This window comes from Spea bombifrons, chromosome 1 (genome assembly GCF_027358695.1).
Source record: "Spea bombifrons isolate aSpeBom1 chromosome 1, aSpeBom1.2.pri, whole genome shotgun sequence".
Classification (NCBI taxonomy): Eukaryota; Metazoa; Chordata; class Amphibia; order Anura; family Pelobatidae; genus Spea; species Spea bombifrons.
The window spans coordinates 64,501,065-64,521,154 of NC_071087.1; the positions used below are offsets into that span (position 1 = coordinate 64,501,065).

At 39.3% G+C, this 20,090-nt stretch overlaps 1 protein-coding gene across 1 annotated transcript in view; it reads left to right on the forward strand.

Moving 5' to 3' along the window:
* Positions 1 to 5,097: 5,097 nt before the first annotated feature.
* The window catches only part of WRN (WRN RecQ like helicase), a 46,638-nt gene continuing 31,645 nt past the window's right edge, over positions 5,098 to 20,090 (forward strand). Inside the window, exons 1-16 of the mRNA XM_053462732.1 lie at positions 5,098 to 5,236; positions 6,262 to 6,368; positions 6,682 to 6,797; positions 7,588 to 7,733; positions 9,461 to 9,609; positions 10,092 to 10,241; positions 10,437 to 10,509; positions 10,603 to 10,717; positions 10,805 to 11,114; positions 12,611 to 12,691; positions 13,192 to 13,333; positions 13,846 to 13,921; positions 16,619 to 16,686; positions 17,548 to 17,656; positions 18,607 to 18,675; positions 19,368 to 19,450. Coding sequence (XP_053318707.1) covers positions 6,294 to 6,368; positions 6,682 to 6,797; positions 7,588 to 7,733; positions 9,461 to 9,609; positions 10,092 to 10,241; positions 10,437 to 10,509; positions 10,603 to 10,717; positions 10,805 to 11,114; positions 12,611 to 12,691; positions 13,192 to 13,333; positions 13,846 to 13,921; positions 16,619 to 16,686; positions 17,548 to 17,656; positions 18,607 to 18,675; positions 19,368 to 19,450 — 1,762 coding nt within the window. The 5' untranslated portion in view covers positions 5,098 to 5,236; positions 6,262 to 6,293. The remainder of the gene's footprint in view (positions 5,237 to 6,261; positions 6,369 to 6,681; positions 6,798 to 7,587; positions 7,734 to 9,460; positions 9,610 to 10,091; positions 10,242 to 10,436; positions 10,510 to 10,602; positions 10,718 to 10,804; positions 11,115 to 12,610; positions 12,692 to 13,191; positions 13,334 to 13,845; positions 13,922 to 16,618; positions 16,687 to 17,547; positions 17,657 to 18,606; positions 18,676 to 19,367; positions 19,451 to 20,090) is intronic.

Consider the following 20,090-nt stretch of genomic DNA (forward strand, 5'->3'; position numbering starts at 1 on the left):
GGCTGAGGCAGGCGGCGGCGGCTGAGGCAGGCGGCGGCGGCTGAGGCAGGCGGCGGCGGCGGCCGCCAGCAGAGGAGTCCTGGATTTCTGTCAGTCAGGGGGGCCCGAGAGTTGCCGAGCGGTCGTCTTCAGCAACCGCTCGGCACCCCTTGGGCCCCCCCCTGACTGGCAGAACTCCAGGGCCCGGTCGCAGTTGCGACCCCGGTAGTTCCGCCACTGGCTCTAGGATTTATCGGCGTATAACACGCAGGTAGGGTTTCAGCTTCATATTTTAGTTAAAAAAGTGCGTGTTATACGCCGATAAATACGGTATTTCAAATGATTCAGTCTTTTTTCCCAACTGAGGTCCCATTCCATCATTCTCATCTGTAAAAACTGAACAGAAATATTCATTGAGGCAGTCAGCTAAACCTTTATCCTCTTCTACATATATGCCTTTTGTTTTTAGTCTAACTAATCCTTGTTTAACTTTCCTTTTCTCATTTATATATCTAAAAAATGTTTTATCTCCATTTTTTACTGATAGGGCAATTCGCTCTTCTGCCTGTGATTTGGCAGTTTTTATAACTTTCTTTGCCTCTTTCTGCCTAATTTTATAGATCTGTCTATCTTCCTCACTTTGGGTATTTTTGTATCTACTAAAGGCTAACTTCTTGTCTTTCACGATTTTGGCCACTTCTGCAGAGTACCACAGCGGTTTCCTTAATTTTTTACTCTTACTGACCAACCTAATACAATTTTCTGTTATCTTCGATAAAACAGCTTTTACAAAATCCCATTTCTCCTGAACACCATTTAAATTGTGCCAGTCTGATAATGACTCCTCTATACATTTTCTCATTTTAGAAAAGTCAGCTTTTCTAAAATCTAAAACTTTTGTTTTTGTGTGGTGTGACTCAGTCACTGTTCGTATATTAAACCACACAGACTGATGATCACTAGATCCCAAACTTTCACCTACAGAAATATCTGTTAACAAATCTCCATTTGTGAACACTAAATCCAATGTGGCCTCCTTACGAGTTGGTTCCTCAACCACCTGTTTTAAAGATAATCCCAATAAGGAGTTTAGAATATCCGCACTCCTGGTACAACCAGCTACTTTCGTTTTCCAGTTCACATCAGGGAGATTAAAGTCACCCATGATTATAACATCCCCCTTCACTGTCATTTTAGCTATTTCCTCCACTAGTAGATTATCGAGTTCTTCTACTTGTCCTGGGGGTCTATAAATCACACCTATGCGAGTTACTTTACTTTTGCCAAATTGTACTGTAACCCAAACCGACTAAGTTCTCTTCACCAACTTGTATTAAGTTAGATTTGATGTTATTTTTCACATATAGGGCCACCCCTCCCCCTTTCCTGCCCTTTCTATCTTTTCTATATAAAGAGTACCCTGGTATTGATATGTCCCAGTCATTTTTCTCATTATACCATGTCTCAGTAACAGCCACTATATCAACATTCTCAGTTGCCACAACTGTTACAAGTTCATGGATCTTATTCCTTAAACTGCGAGCATTTGTAGACATGACCTTTATCTTGTCATTTAACACCGATGCTGCAATCACTTTCTGTCCTTGCTTTGGGGGGCAAAACATATGCTTCTCCCTATTATCTTTATAGAACAAGCCCCCAGATCCACCCACCTGGTTACTAAGTAAATCGCCTTCCCTTTCTATACTGTCTAACCCGGTATTTATTTCCCCCCCCCCATTCCTAGTTTAAAATCTCCTCCAACCGTCTAACCATTCTCTCCCCAAGCACATTGGACCCTCTTGCATTTAGGTGCAATCCATCACGACTATAGAGATTGTACCCCAAAGCAAAATCAGCCCAGTGCTCTAAGAACCCAAAGCCCTCCTTCTTACACCAAGACTTCAGCCATGCGTTTAGCTGCCTAATCTCCCGCTGCCTTTCTGGTGTAGCGCATGGCACAGGTAGTATCTCTGAGAATACTACCTTGGAGGTCCTTTTCTTAATCTTACTACCCAAGTCCCTAAAATTATCTTTTAGGACACTCCATCTTCCTCTTACTATGTCATTGGTGCCAATGTGCACCAAGACAGCTGGATCCTCACCAGCCCCTCCCAATAATCTATCCACTCTGTCCGCAACATGCCGAACTCGGGCACCCGGGAGACAGCAAACCATTCGGTTGCTGCGATCAGAGCTACAGATTACCCTGTCTGTTTTCCTGATTATTGAATCCCCTACCACCACAACCTGCCTGGGCTTTCCTTCCTTTCGGATCCCCTGCACATTGGATGAGCTGCTCTCCCGGCTGTTAGGGAGAACAGCTTTTTCCGCAAAGCCTACCTCTGAGTCTGCCTCCCCAACATGCTCACTTAAAAGGACAAATTTGTTTGGAGGGAGAGACTCTGGGCTGGCTTGCCTCTTCCTCTTCCCCACTGCAACCACGTCTTACTGTCACCCAGCTATGTGCCTGACTCCCTTCTGACTGATCTCCTCCCTCATTGCTAGAGGCCCCATCTAAACTTTGCTCAGTGAGCAACAGACTCCTCTCAAGGTTGTCAATCTCTCTCAGTGTTTCAATGTGCCTCTTCAGAGCACCAACCTCAGCTTCCAGAGAGACCAATTGATCACACTTACCACAGCGATATGGACCCAGGAACTGCTGTTCCAAGCATGCATACATATGGCATGATGTGCACTGAGTGAAATCTCCAAGCTTGCTCATTCTTTATAAAGGGACGCGAGTATAGAATTTAAACAATTGCTTTATGTCACTTACCCTCCTTGCTCTTGCACTCTTGTGTTGCACTAACTGCTGTGGTGCACAAACTGGTCACTTACAGAAAGCAAGTCACTTAGAAAATGCAAGCCCCTTACAGTGAGCAAGCTCTGTGAGTTTAACCACTTCCTTATATACAGAGCAACACAGTTAATTGATTATAAACCCCACCCTTAACTAATTACACTATAGAAAATGGGAGAGAAAAAAACCAAACAGTTAATGCAAAACAGGTTTTTTTTTTTGTTTTTTTTTACCACAAACCCTTCAACCCTCTTGTTGCTGGTTGAGATACAAACCCACTGTTGGTATACTTATAATACCACTTCTCTGCCGCTGCTGTGGTGCACAAACTGGTCACTTACAGAAAGCAAGTCACTTAGAAAATGCAAGCCCCTTACAGTGAGCAAGCTCTGTGAGTTTAACCACTTCCTTATATACAGAGCAACACAGTTAATTGATTATAAACCCCACCCTTAACTAATTACACTATAGAAAATGGGAGAGAAAAAAACCAAACAGTTAATGCAAAACACAGTTTTTTTTTACCACAAACCCTTCAACCCTCTTGTTGCTGGTTGAGATACAAACCCACTGTTGGTATACTTATAATACCACTTCTCTGCCGCTGCTGTGGTGCACAAACTGGTCACTTACAGAAAGCAAGTCACTTAGAAAATGCAAGCCCCTTACAGTGAGCAAAGCCCTGTAACCCTGTAAGAGCCAAAATAAATGAAAATACCAGGCATATGAGGTGTTTCCAAAAACAGGATGAATACCTAAATACACTTTTGAAGTTTTTTTTTCCATATTATATACATTATATATAAGTTGTTATAGGTGAAACTGTTAAAACTATTTTCTTTTTTTTTCCTAATTTCCCCCCACATTTTTAGATATTTTTCATATACTATATATTTATATATATATATATATATATATATATATATATATATATATATATATATTATTTCAAAAGAAAGCCCTTCTTGTGCTGAAAAAAACAATATATAATTTGTGTGGGTGCACTAATTGAGTAGAGAGAATTTACTGTTGAAGAAAGACATAGCAAAAACACAAAAACTGCTCTGGTCTTTTAGCACAAATGTAGTAACAAAAACTCGTCCTGAAGGGGTTAAAATGGGCTGATGCCAACCTTTAGCTTTTATTGTGCCCTTGCTTTTGTGGATTACAACTCCCATCTCTGCGCCAAGCTGATAAGGATGATGGAAGTTGTGGCCCACAACAGTAAAAAGCTAAGGCTGGCATACCTGTGCAAATGTATCTAACTGTGCTTGTATAGTGTATTATCATTTAACCCTTTATTTTCCGTGTGCAGTGAAATGAGTGTGTCAGGTAGTGCTTCCTGTAGAGTTCATAAAATCTACAAAGCGTATGCACATGGGGTATTTCTGCAATCTGGAAATGACGCTGAATACATTTTAGTGAGTGTATCTGCAGTTGCATGTAATCTGCATAAACAATCCTGAAATTTTGGTTAAACAAGGGAAACGAAAATCAATGTTAAGGCTCCCTTTGCCAAGGATTGGTGATAAAATGGCTACATGATGTGTCCAAATGCTCCTAGTAAAATACCCTGGGTTGTCTTCTTTCCAAAAATATACACTTTTGTAGGGGGTTATTTTGAACTGGTAGGCTGCTAAACAGTCCCAAAATGAGGCAGAAATGCATCACAAAATAAAATGTTAAAATTACAAGTTTGAAAAAGGGAACTGGCATGTGCCCCATAACTGCCAAAAACCCTCTATGCATTTCTGGTTTTCTCATTAACATTTTCGTGGTATTTTGGTCAACTGAACTGGTTTGGGGACCATTTTCATTATTTTACTGAATCGTTAAATGTGTAGTGTATGTCAAGGTGGTGCTGCATTATAGTTCAATCATTACTTGTATCATGGGGGCCAACTCAGACTTTCTCGCGGGAGAATTTGACAAGCATTACCTATACTTAAGTATAGTAAGTAATGAGGCAGATCATCAAGGACAACGCAGCACTGTCCCTCTTAACCCACTGGAAAGACTGAAGACGGATGCAACCTGTTTTACATCAGCATCTCTAAACAAATGCGCTACGTTCAAAGAAGACCTGGGTACAATTAGTAGTAGATACCTTTGAGGTATTCACATATGCAAAATGGTCCCCGGGTTTATTTTATCCCGCAACCATATTGAGTTTAGTCTCATTAACTATGTGTCAGTGGTTTCTTGTCCAATAGTGACACGACGTTTATAACTGGCGCATATACGCCGGCCTTCGGCATCAGTGCTAAACTTCCCGTCCCACAGTGTGTGACGCGGCTAACATGAGTCGCGGAGGTGACGTCACGGAGGCTGAATCTTGCCAGTCTGCTGGCGCGCTTCGTTCTCCCCGCGCCATAGATTGAATTTTTAAGCAGAACCGAGCTGACGGAATGTGACGTGTGGGAGCCGGAAATGTGACGTGTGAGCATGGTACAGGTGAGTCGAGAGCATTAAGCTTAGATATATGGATGTGTAGTATTGGCAAAGTGAAACATTAGGGATCGGCAGGTAACTAGGCATACATAACAGTGAGTGAATGCATATAATACATGACATCTACTTTGGAAGCTGCTGAGGATTTACACAAGAATCACGTGGTGGAATGGGACATTGTCACTAATAACAATCAATAATTTCCAAATAAACTCTTGGCCCCACACCCAGAAAATGTTTCAAATGAAAAGAGCCAAGCTCCCTGTAAGCTGCAACGCAAACTTTTAATTTGCAGGCAGAGTTCCTTTGCATAAGAAGACTGTTACCCCAATCAAAGCCACAACAAAAACAATGAAATACATAAAACATTTTAAATCAACTACTTTGTTGCTGCCGAAAATGTTCCCCTGTTCAACTAGTCCAGGGCTTTAATGTTAAATAAGTGTTAACTTTGTCTGTAACTTTTATTTTGGGGGTCAGCAATAATATTAACTGATCTGGATCACATAGAAAGTCTTAGCACCAGGCATGACAGACGGCTATCTGGGGCATCGCTGGTTTGCTGCGGTGTATTCTTCCTTGGGAGACATGTCTGGTAGATCGTTTGGGACAGAAATTCTTGTGCCCTGTTACCTCTTCTGATGTCCTTTCTTCCTAAGAGAGCAGAATGTTTTGATTAAAAACGTAAAGTGTGGGGGCATCAAATAGTATTTTTTTCCTGGGGTGCTATATGATCTAGAACCAGTCTTGCTGGTCATTAAAGTGGAATGTGACTGCAAAGCACACTAGATAGTGATCGGTGGCTTTGGAAGCTTCTACGTGATAACACCAAATCCCAACATATCATACCCATGTGTGTAGGACTTCAATGACATGACATTCCTTGATGAATGACATTATATATGAGAACATAGCCACAATGAAGGTCAAAGTAGCTTTTATTGCTCAACTTTGTCATTGTTTTACAGTGCTTCCAGTTATCTCTGATGGCTGTTTTGAACCATTGTTTTATGTTTTTTTTTTTTAAGACTCCATAAAGTTTTTTTTCTTTGGTTACAAAATGGCTAAGGAGCCGAGGAATCTTCCCCAATGGATGTCTGCTCAAGAAAAGGAAAGTGCAAATGGTAACAAAAAGGCAAGTTTAGAATACCTATCTTTTTAAAAAAGGATGTTCTTCAAATTACTTATAAAAAAATGTAAACAGATATTAGATCAGCTGTTGGCAATCTTACCTCTTACCTATTTAAAAGAACAAAATATGAAGTTAACAGGCATACAGTGTCTTGTAGAAGTCGATTTATGTTGTTTAATAGTATTAGTTCAGGTTTGCCATGGTTCAGTTTCCATTTTTTTTTACATTTTTATTTTTTGAAAATCTCCTGTTTTCTTTAAACCTATTCTTGTAAAATGTTGTGTTTATTAAATCGTCGCAAAATTTTATTTATTAGAAATTGTTATATAAGAAGAATATTTTAGAAGACGACCTTCCTTTCTTTGAGTTCACTGGCTCAATAGTGTACAGCTACGAAGGAAATGACTGCTCTCTATTATCAGAAGTCATCAGGTGAGATAATACCGTTTTTCTTTCTAGCCTTGTTATGCAAAGTCGGAATATAAGCAAGAGTCTGATTATTTGTTAGCAATTTCCCGAATGATTTGGCTAGCACAATATGGAACTTTAACATCTATGTGACATACACCTTTTACATAGCTTAAAGCAAGGTCAGGTGTAACTCACTTAAAACATCCCGCCTTTTTGCAGTGGCAGGGACATCTGATGACAGCCTGGGTTCTCCATTATTAACAGAAGCCAGACTTCCTCTCGACAGATTTTGTGCACACCTTCATCCTGTGATCGGTCATTTGTAGGTGTCAAGGCAGGAAGGTCTTCAGAGAAGAGGAGAGACCCAGCTGACATCTCTGACTCCCCTGCCGGCTAACTGCACACATTGCGATCAGCGATACAAGGCTTTGGAGCCATGCTTGCTGATTGCGGTGTGATCTGAGGGAGAAACAAAGTTAAAAATAAAAAAAAACAAAACAAAAACCAGGGTAGTGAAAAAGCAAAATATAAAAACAAACAGTAACAAATTTTTTTTTTACGTGTCCTGGCACTACATGTAAAAAAATTATAACCTGGAAGGGGGGGGGGGTTGACATCGGCATCTGTTTGTTTTGCCAAACATGCACAATTAGTTCTTCATGCTCGACTTACTAGTGAACAACACAGTTGGGAACAACTGCCCAGTTGGGAACAATGTCGCTTAAACTGTGAAAACCTTATGCATGTTTGTGTTTTCATTTGTCGGTACTATGGCTATGTAAGTCATCTTTATATTCCCTTTCAAATCCAGGTCTGAGCTTCCTGAAGGAGCAGTGCTTGGGTTTGACATTGAATGGCCTGCGGTATATACAAAGGGAAAAAATGGTAAAGTCGCCCTCATCCAAGTCTGCGTTTCAGAGAGAAAATGCTACTTATTTCACATTTCTGCCATGACAAGTAAGTGATACCATATCAGACAAAAAATGCCAACACGCGTTATCTTTCAAATTCACACACCACCAACTTTGTCTACATATTTGATGAGGTTTAAAATAAGAATTGTATTGAAGCTGAATCCAGAAGGATTTAACTGGTGTCATGGGAACGGCTTACTCTAAGCTTGCAGCTCAGTTAGAGGATATGAGATTGCTTCCTTATTTTCTAAATTTTTGCTGTAGTTCATTTATTTTAGCAGGTTGCTACAGTCTTATTAAAGGTAAACAAATAAAGCATATATCTGTACTAACAATACACTAGAAAATTTTCATTAAGGTACCCTAGTTAATTGTGTGTTTTTGGTAGTGTTTGTATATGGACTCCCCTAACTATGTTGTGATTTGTAAAGACATTGTGATAACATCTTTCTATCAGGTTATAGCTCATTTTTGGGACGCCTATTTCAGGTTTCTGTTTCATACTTTACATGGCTTGAGGAGCGTATGGAAAACTTGTTAAAGACATTTTAGCAAAGGAAGATAAACTTCCAATTGGGAAGGGGTATAAAAAGTCGCCTCGAAACGTTGTTTAGTCAAGAAAACCAAAAGAATTATTCTATCAGCACTCAAAAACCTACAACATTAGGACCATTTTTCCCATCAGAAGTGGTAGAGTGTAAAACAGTGAGGGAATTTTAAACATGCATGGGATATGCATAAAGCTAACAAGAATCTACGATCATAAAAAATGAGCAGACTACATGGACAGAATGGTTCTTTTTTGCTTTCAAATTCTATGTGTATACTGTACTCCAGTTGTGCATGATATAATTTTTGCTGCTCTTTTACTACATTAATGAGCAGTGTGCATTTACCCAATGACAGAAGCAGCAGGAGGTAATTACTTCATTGAAGTTTAAGCCTGAGAGGTTTGCATCTCTGAGCCCAGAGTACTCTAAAAGGGATGCACCATGACGAAGTCAAAATTCACATTGTACTTGTCTGCTGAATTTTACTTGTTTACTGCTGTGCAGTGTTCCAGCCCTATATGTTTGTAACATATTCTTTTTTTGTTGGAACTATATATATTTGCACATGACGTTTCTTTATATTTGTGGGCGCACACCTGGTTAAAAATACATCTGAAGTACTAAACAATGCCTGCAAATTGGTCTTTGATTTGCTATATGTACAAAGTTAAAAGGCAAGTATCCATTAGTACAATACCACCATATTATAAAAAGTTATCTAATATAACCCCCCCCCACACACACACTCATATACTCATTCATTTACAGATACTCATTCATTTACAGATACTCATTAATTCCCTTAATCACACATACTTGCTCATACACCCACCCCCTTACCTGAACTGCAGATCTCTCACTCGCAGACTACTGCAGGGGCCCTGCTGCTTCCTCTCGAACAACTTCTCTGGCTGCGCCCCCAGGGGAAGAAGGAACTGAGCAGAGTCATGTGATGTGCATTCACCTGACTCCGCTGGGTTCCTGCTTTATCTGGCCGAGATGCTGCTCGCACATTGTGCGACCAACATGCAGGTAAGCAGCCCAGCCCCTGCGGACGATTTTCAAGTGCTTTTTTTTCTTCGGCATTTTGCCGATAATGCCCTTTTCGACCGATATATTTCGGCCACCGATATATTGGTGCATCCCTGAACTAAACTGTTTGATGGTTTGAACAATGTATAGTACACAGTTATACTGATAATCACCTAATTTTGGCTAGGCTTCCCAAAAGGGCTAAAGAGGTTGCTGGAAGATGAGTCAATAAGAAAGGTTGGCGTGGGAATTGAAGGAGACCAGTGGAAGTTGATGAGTGACTGTGACTTGAAACTGAAAGGGTTCATTGAACTTGCAGATGTAGCAAACCAAAAAGTATGTGCCATTAATTCCCCAATTTATATGACTCTTTCATACCATATTAATCTGCTAACTTTTGTAAAATACTGAAGGATAAGTTTATTATTTTGGTCCAAAGTTTGAAGCATAATCCTATAACTATGGCAACCACCAGAATGGTTCACTCAGCGGGTACTTTTTTGTTGGCAATTTAAATGTTAGGATATCTATTTAAAAAAAAAAAAAAGGGTATATGTGCATTTGAATAATTTTATGTTTGTACATTTGACATAGCACCGTCATAGTCTGCAGTGATGTCCAATGGGTAAACAGGACACAAGAAGCAATGCATAACATAATTTGACTTACTGTAATAAAAAGCAAGGAAGGCCCTGCTCAAATGCGTTTACAGTCTTATTTTTGAAGTTAGCTCATCCTCTGCTTGATTTAAAGAATTAGCAATTTTTTTTATTCTTTTTATGCTTAATTTTATGGGTTTTTTTTTGTTTTTTTACCAGCTTAAGTGCAAAGAGAAGTGGAGTCTGAATGGTTTGGTGAAGCACCTCTTTAAAAAGCAACTTCTTAAGGACAGTGCTGTGCGCTGCAGCAGATGGGATATGTTTCCTCTCAAAGAGGAGCAGAAACTGTATGCTGCCTCCGATGCTTATGCAAGTATCCATATACTATTTATTCAGTGCAAAACAGTTTAGTCTGTCTGTGATAAATTATATCTTATAACCATCTTGTTCGCATGCGAGCAAAATAATTCAGTTGCCCATAACATATTACATTACGTATTAAATTTGTACCATGGAGATTCTACATACACTCATTAAGAAATATATTTACACAATGTTTCATAGGCTGGTCTCCAAATATACCAGAAATTAGAAAGCATGGATGAGCAAGAGAAGACTCTTTACCATCCCAACAAAGGTAATTTTAAATAATGTTTAGTAGAGTTCTATCAAAAAATAAACATAAAAATGATCACATAAAGTGTGATTTTTAAAATTATATTTTTTACAGAAAATAATTTTGCGGCGTTTGGCGTAAAACAGAAGATAAGTAGTTTATCGCAAGGATTAGTTGAACTCGAAGATTTGGTTCCATGTGACTTTGAGCACTCTAAAGACGGCCAGAGGTTGTGTTTATATTTGTTACATTACCAAATGCTTGCATAAAATACTGCATAATAATTTGATCATCTATTTTTTTTTTGTTGATCCAGAGCGCTCCATATTATAGAAGACATTTTTGGAAGGCTGGAAGAGTTGAAAAGTATTATACAGGACTCCAAAAATGATAACGGTCAACTACAAGACGGTGGCCAAGAGAGTGACTCTCCTATGTTGCATGAAAAGTGTATGGGACCCAATGAAGGGCCTAGCAGAGGCAATAAGAGTAATGAGTCCTGGGGAAAAGGACACGAAGAACAAGATTTCTTCAGTACTCTAGGCATCAGTGAAGAGGAGCTAAACATGATTGAGCAAGAAGGCGTTGATGAGCAAAGAAGCAAGAATGATTATAAGTCAGATGAGGTAAAATGTGTGGTGACTTGTCATCCTGTGATTGAGGGAGAATATATAATTCAGTACTAACTAGGGCTGCAAAAACTATTCGATAAAATCGATAACAATTGATAATGAAAATCATTGTCAACCATTTTCATTATCGATTAGTTGAATCAATTTCATCTAATATAAGATGAGGGTTTTTTCAGAGCAAATGCTCTGAAAAATACCCCTTGTCTTATAACCCAACCTCAAGTAGAGGTCGGACTATATCTCTAAAATCCAGATCTCCTGCAGTGCTGCAGGGTACCTGGATCTCCTCTCTGGCAGCTGGTGGGCGTCTATACGATGCGCGCAGACAACATCCGCTGCTACCCGACACTTCCGCCGGGGCTTCTATGATGGAGCACCAGCGTCACATGACCTTGCGGTGCTCAGTCATAGAAGCTCCAGCAAAAGTGCCTGCTAACAGCAGAGGTTGTCTGTGCACATTGTGTATCAGGGGGGTAAAAGGCATATCTGGGAGGCAGAGTGGCATATCAGGGGGTACAGTGGCATATCTGGAGGTATAAGGCATATCTGGGGGACAGGGTGGCAAGTCTGGGGTCAGATGTGCATAATTGGGGGGGAATTTTGGCAAATAAAAGGAAATAAAAACAAGAAATGCATATTTTCCTATTTTTATTAAATATGAAAAAATAGCTTAGATGTAAATTAATATGTACTAGTAAAACTTTTTTAGGTATTGGGTATTTTGAGGAAAAAGTATGTTTGGGTTCTTGTTCCTTTTTTAAATTTAGCTTTTATTATTATGTCGGTAAAATAAGAAGGCGATTAAAGAAATGCCATTGAGATAAGTGTTGTGTGCGCAGAGTACAATGACACATGCTAATGTAAATTTTAAGGTTTTTTTTTATTCTGATGTCTGTTTTTAACACCCAGTTTGTTTATAAAATGATTTTAAATAAACAAAAACATTTGCATATTGTTTTTTTTTTTCGATTAATCGGTCATCTAATCGATTATGAAAATAATCGTTAGTTGCAGCCCTAGTACTAACAATAACAAAAAAGTGTAAAGTAAAGACACTTATTTCAGGTATTAACAGCATATTCCTCAAAATATCTTCTTATCTATTGTTACTAGCAACAATATTTAAAGTAGTCATGTCAAATTTTTTTTTTATATTCATATTTATTACATGTTAGCATAATATTCCTCAGCAGAGCTATTTAGCACTGCTTCTGGCTGCCCCATTAAAATAGTAGTTTGCTTAGCAGCACAACTTTTAATTGTACTAGACGGGTGAGTCCAATTTTGGTGCTGCCTGCCAGCTGGTACAGTTATTAAGCAGTGTTTCTGATTGAAGCAGTTTTTAAAGAAAAAAGTGAGATAAATGTGTTATAATGTGACATTATAAAATACTTCATCCAACCCTCGTTCAAAAAACATGGCTTCAAATCCCTGTTTATCCATTTTGTGAAAGTGATGTTTATGACGTTACCCTATGTATCTCGTGACAGGATATGATTGAGGCAGATGTGGACACGAATCCATCCATCATAATCGACAGTGATGAAGAGCTAGAAAGTGAAATGCTTAAGGTATAGCCTGCTTCGTATTATTTTGTTTAGCACTGCCATTTTATACCATGTCAACACCAACGCACTTGAATTGTAAAGTAAAGACACTTATTTGAGGTGTTAACAACATTTTGGTAAATTGCGATCTGTATTTACAGTTGCCAATCTGATATGGTGTTAAATATTTTAATTAAAATGTATAAAATCTGCAATAATGATGTTCTTCATATACTTCTACAGTTAATTTAATGGGAAAAGAGCCCTGGAAAGAAACTTAGGCATGTGCACAAGTTATCTAAGCACTATTTCCTGTTTGAAACTAGAGCTTACAATGCAAATATTCTTGATTTCGAGGTGCTAGATCGAGCTTTCTCAAGCATTGTTTAACAGGAGTAGACGATAGGCCTCATGCAAAATGCTAATTCCATCCATACCACTCCTTTTGATAGAGTATATCAGAGAAGGCAAACAATTACCCCCAGAATAATAATAATAAAAAAAAAGTATGTCGTTTATTGCAGTCTGTGGATGACTTGGACAATAGCCGAGAGAAGTGTCATGAAATTGAGCCTCTTCAGCAAGCCATTGGCAAAGAATTGACTGTTGCTCTTGATGAAGAAGATGAAGATGATGAAGGCATAGAAGAAGAGGAAGATGACTGGGGTATAATTTTCAAATTTCGCATAAGCACTATGGTTGGAAACACTAGATTGTATAGCTGACAAATGATAGTTGGCCTCATTATCTTTATTTTAAAACCATTGCTGCCATTTTTATGAATTTCCATCTTTAACATTCTGATTCAATCATGTTCTGAATTCCATTTCCATGTAATATATTAATATGACATTTTTTTAATTATCTAGTGGTGATTAGCAAATGATTTTAATTATCTGAGCTGGGTTTGGAGTCTTTGATCAGGACGATACATGATATGTTTTTATTGGAACAATTATCGGAAAAAAAATATTCAAGACCTCAGGGTTCTCTTATACAGATAGGATTTGTAAGCTGGGACTGTAAGCAATACCAGAAATCAGTCTGTGTTAAGTTAGTGTTTGAAACATGCATCATATTTGAACACAATTGTAACTTTAAAATTTTGATTTTTATTTCATTCAGTGGTAATAAAATTGCCACCCCACTAACATTATTCATTTTCCCTTTTCACAAAGATCCATCTGTTCCCGAACCAACTCTACAGCAAATTTCATGTTTGAAGACCTATTTTGGCCATTCAAGTTTTAAACCGTGAGTGTTCTTTTACATTAAATTTACTGTTTTCCTTGGTAACAAATACATTTATTGTGCAGATCTGAACCTGTAATCCTATGTGTCTTTAAGGTCCTAGAAACGAGGCCCTTTATCATTTCTGATATCCTATGTGTTCACTTTTTGTAATCTCTTTTACTGTGGATTTCTTTTTTCTCTTTCAGCATAAAATCTAGTGCTGTATACAGTAATGTAATTTAGCTTTGACAATACCTGGTTTTATCTCATTTTCTCCCAGTAAACATCCTTTATCTGTGGTCTTGGGGGCTGCCATTGTTAGTCATTTGCAGTGGCGACTCTAGACACAATATATAGGGGGGGGCACACAAGATACCACAGTCAAACTGGGAGGGCATTCATAATTTCCAAAAGTAATGTGCTATGGAATTATACTTTTGTTATTGGGCTAAAATAATACTTGATCATTCAACATGGGAAGCCTGAAGCCACAATTGAGTGCGACTAATCCTTGAACTAAATATTAAAACACACTAAATAACTTTTCCACTAAATGATTTCAGGGCCTTGAACGTTTTGTCCCCTGAAGTCACTACAACTTCAGGAGGGCATTTTATCTCTGGATAAGTATAAATTAAATAATTCCTACTGTAAGTTAAGTGCCAGGAAACAGATGACCAAACACAAACACACACACCAACACAGGCTCTGTCACACCAACACCCAGACACACACACCAGGACAGGCTCTGCCACACCGACAACCAAACACACACACCAGGACAGGCTCTGCCACACAGACACCCACACACATCAAGACAGGCTCTGCCACACCCAAACACACACCCTAGGACAGGCTCTGCCACACCAACACCCAAACACACACCAGGACAGGCTCTACCACATCAACACCTATACACACACACCCGAGGACAGGCTGTGCTACACTGATAACCAAAAACACACAAACAGCAGGACACAAACTACGTCACAGAAGTCTACATCAGGATGGATTTTTCACACTGCATTGTCGTTTATACCCCCCTTAGTGTTTGCCCCTTGGGTATTGATGCCCCTGCTGCCCATATATATTAATATTAGCCCCAGTTGCCGATAGCAGGTATAGATCAACACATTAACACACAAACCAAGCTTTGCGTGTATAGATCAACTGAAATTCACTTGTGATCTCAGCACTGAAGGTATATATCAAATAAACAGAACCAGACATACAAATCCTGTATTTGCAGGTATACAATAGTATATGAAACGTAGCATTGCAGGTATAGATCAAATAAATACATGGAAACAGCATTGCAGGTATTAATCAACTGAATAAGACATACAAACACTGTATTTGCAGGTATACATAAATTATGTATGAAAATATATAGATATGGATCTACAGAATAACGCAAAAAACCAGCTTTGCAGGTATAGATCAATTGGAATTCACATAAAAACACGTCATTAAAAGGTATATTTAAAACCCCCTACATTACAGGCATAGATCACAGGTTGCACACCCCAAACCCAGCCCTGGCGTCCACACTGCCCACACAGCAATCACACTCCTATCATACCCAGGCAACCAGTAAATGCTGGTACCTAAGCATGATGGGACTGTGTTTTCATGCCAGGTCAGCCAGTACATGCTGGTACAGGGTGGCTGTAAGTTATGTGTAGACCCCATACTGCTGGCAGCATCAATACACAAGGGGGGCAGCTAGCTAGGTTTCAGCATGTACTGACTGACTTGGCATGATAGGAGTGTGATTGCTAACAGCAATCACAGTCCCATCATGCCTAGGTTCCAGCACTTACACATCCATGCTATCACACACACACTCATTCATTCATATACTCATTCATTCACAGATTAATTCCCTCAATCACGCATACTGATTCAAACACCCTCCCCACCCCCTTACATGCACTGCAGCTCCTCGATGCCGCTCACAGACTTCAGCAGGGGGCGCGGCCTCCCTCTGCGTTCTCTGGTACTGTACAGAGGAACAGGACTGGAGCAGAGTCATATGATGTCACGTGAACTCTGCTAGGTTCCGCTTCCTCTATGCAGTACACAAGACCCTCCCACAGGTAAGTAGCAGGGCTCGAGGTGCGGACCGCGTAAGATTGGTTGCCCTGGCTGCCGGTCTGACGCGGGCCGCACCCTCTCTCTCCTCCGCATTAAAATAAATAAATAAATTAGGCAGGGGGCAACAGGGGGGGCAAGGATTAACCTAGGGGGGCAATTGCCCCCCCTTGCCCCCCTGCAGCGACGCCACTGGTAATTTGATATCTTGGGTGGGTTTTCCCTGCTCAAACACCACACTGATCTGGTTATTTATGGCAGTGTTAATAAAGTCTGTTCCTCTGTTTTCATTAGGCGGAGCATCCAGCTTGGTGATTAAGACTGACCTATTGTATTCTTCACCACAAGGCAGTATAATAAGAAGCTAGAGCTTTTGTCTAGTAGATTGGGCTAATATAGCAGAGTTAGAACATATACAGTATTATGCTGATACCTGAAGACATTACCTTGTGAAAAGAGTAGAACCATTTAAAAAAACGGTTATTAATTCTTAATCTGATACTAGCAATTATTTTCCTTTCCTTTTGAGGGGTTAACTGAGACATGCTACTATACATTGTTTAGCTGTTGCGTGCTGTTTGTCTGCTCTAATTCTTTGACAGTTTTATGTATATGTTATACCAGTGTTCAGTGGAAGGTCATCCATTCAGTTTTGAAAGAGAGACGAGATAACCTGGTGGTTATGGCAACAGGTTAGTAAGTGTTTGGTTTATATTGGTGTCATGCGGTGATAATTTATAATATAAAAATTAAGCATAATAAAGGAAACTGGCGCCACTCTATAAAATGTATAATTCAGTGTGTCAAAAGCTCTTCCATTTTTAATCACATTTATATGGTCCAATAAATAATGTCCATCAATTGTTTTGTTAAAGCCTCCTGGTGCTGCCTGTGAGGATAAATCTCCAAATCCTGGAACACTAGTAATGCAAACTTAAACACAAAAGCACAACACAGGACTTTCATTGTGTAATATTTAATGTGTATAAATCGGCCCCCATGCCTCTGGGCAGGGGAAAGGGGCAAATGCATTTGGGATGTTCTGCAGAATCCGCCATGCATTTGGAAAAGGGGCCCCATGTATATTTAAATAGGACCTCTCAGCTGCCACATGCATTAAAGTGCTTATGATGGCTAGTGTCACTTTCAATCATAGGGGGTAGTAGATGCATTATAAAAGGCTAATCTACATACTCCAGCCAGAAACCCTAAACTTATGCTAGCACCACTGCAAAGGATTCTGGTTAGGCATACGCAAATAATGCTAACAATGATCACATTTTTGCCTCCATATCTTTTATCCATGGACGCCATGGATCAAATTCCTGCTGTACTAGACAGCCTTTAAACAAAGTTGCAGAAGCCAGATAATCGCTTATAGACAGCTGTTTCGTCCTTAATGGGAACTTATCAGCATGAGGTTGGTTACTGGCTTGCTTTTTGAGGCTTACTCATAGTGCCTGACAAAGATGGCTTTGCATTAAAGGAGCAGATGTCATTTTTATTTGTGACTGTTCCTGTTTAATGACCTTGGATATTTTTTCCTCTCTCAGGTTATGGCAAAAGCTTGTGTTACCAGTTTGCCCCAGTATACACATCTGGTATTGGAATTGTGATTTCCCCTCTAATATCACTGATGGAAGACCAGGTGCTACAGCTTGAGTGAGTTTTTTTAAATTAGTTTTTTTTTTACCTCAGTAAATGCATTTAAAGTTAGTATTCTTAGTGAACGCTTGTGTCCAATAGATTGAGTTGGTGTAATTTTGGAAATAGGAGGTATAACCTACACTATAAGTATGGAATCTTTGTTGTAAAGTTGTTAATACTGGGTAGTAAATGTCTATAAAGGTAAGTAAATTTTTTTTGACTGTGTATGACAGAGTGAATACCATGTTATGTGGTTGAGGTATCTGTGGTTTGGTGGAAAACCATGACAATCGGGGTCAAGGCAGGTCTTGGCGAAATTTAAATCAGATCATAGTTAAGGGAACAAAACAGGTTTTGCCCCTCCTTAACAGGGGCACTTGGAAGGGATGGTACATTGGGTTATGCTTGGAAGGTGACAGACAAGGCTGATCTTTATAGATCTCGTGTATAGATCTCTATTTGAAGCACACGTATTGTCTGTATGTTAACATTTATTTAATCGATGAGCTGTATGTTTTACACCATGCTTACCACAGGATACATTGCCACTTGCCTGTCAATGTTTTCTTGTATGGTACGCATCTGTATACAATATACAAATCCACGTGTTTCTAAAGACTTCAGTAATTCTGATTCTTAAAAAAAAAAAAGTGAGTTTGCGTATGACAGCTGTTGGAGCTGAAATAATGTCAAGGTGATTTGATAGAAAAGTACATTCAAACATTTGTTTTTTTATAGTTGCTATTTACTTAGTGTAGAGTACAAATAATTGTCCGTTACCCAGTGTGGTGAATCACACATTCTAATGTATCATGTGCCTACTAATATATATTTGTCACTATGAGTTGTATATGTCACTTTTGTCTATAAAAAATATATTATCAGCTTGTGATTGGCTGTGCTTTTCTGTCTCTCTTTTTCTTGGTTTTATAATGAAATTTCTTTTGTTCTCCATGGAATGGCAGGATGTCAAACATTGCATCGTGCTTTCTCGGATCTGCTCAGTCAAAGAACGTCATGCACGATGTGAAGGCGTAAGTGAGTTTTTGTTTTATTCTGGAACGTGTGTCATGAATATGAAGGGGTGAAGTCAGTCAATGGTCTGCGTTGTATGCTGCCCTTTATACCTCTAAGCTGAGTGGTGCCATGTTATGTTGTTTGACCCAGGTCCTACCACTAGCTCTTCTTTACAGAAGAGGAAGCTATTTGTTGTTTCTGAAACGGACAAAACTATTTGAAATACACACTGCTTATACCTCTCTGTAGAATTTGCCTGTATTGTTGTTACTTCATAAAATCATGTTCTACTGTTGCTTCTTACAAATGACTTACAAGACAGTCCCTGACACCTCCCTATAAAAGAATGCACGTTAAAGCATGCAAGCATGGCATTTAGCTGGGTAAGGGGTAGAGAAAGGGACAAATGCATATTCTGCTGGACCTCCCAGGGGTTTGCACAATAGACACAATTTAAAGGGACCACACATCAAAGTGTGAATAATAGCTGGTTCCTTTAAAGAAAAATGAGTTTTGATTCCCGTCGGTGTGCTGTAATTCATTGAAAAAGCTGTAAAGTCATGTAAGTTTTAAGACCTTGAAAGTTTTGAGGTATTTCAAAACTTTCACGGTACTCTTGTAAATCTCCATTCTGTTATGTAACATTATTAATTACCGGTACTTCAAATCGTGCGTACTGGGTAATGGTCGTTTTCCATTTGTTTCCTAGGGGGCGATTTAAAGTTATTTACATGACTCCAGAGTTCTGCTCTAGTGGCATGTCCCTTCTTCAGGATCTCCACAATAAATATGGTAAGCTATAGTTTAAATATTTTTGTTTTCAAATATGATGCTGTTTAAAGCAGATGACATGAGCGGGCCCATTTGTTACGTCAAAAAATACTACTATATTAGTTGGAGGTGTATTTGCCAGTTCAGAACCAGAAGAAAGTATACTTGAGGGGAGTTGTAGTTAAAGTTGGCGTTCCACTGAGACCCAACATCAGTTTAAAGCCTTAACCGAGGGGTGGGGAACCTTTTTCAGCCATTTTGATATTTATAACATCATTTGCGGGTATACAAAAATGATCAACTTAAAAACTGGCCCCACATTGTATATTTATCCCACCACCCAGCCCCCCCCTTTAGTATTGATTTATGTGATGCCCCCAGCTAGCCCCACATTGTGTATTTTATGCCACCCAGCCAGCCTCCTCTTTATTATGTCAGTCCTGGTACCCACATTGCATCCACAGGACCTGCCTGGTACCCAGACTAAAGGGGAGGAGGTTTAATTGCACCTCCCCCAACACATTAATACGGTTTTGGTAGCAGTATAAACTGCTTTGTCTGCCCACTATGTAGGAGGTGAGAGTAGGTTCTCACCCTATTGAGAGTGTGCCTTGACGTGGCGGGTGAGCTTAATTATGCTTTGGCCAATTCATATAACCAA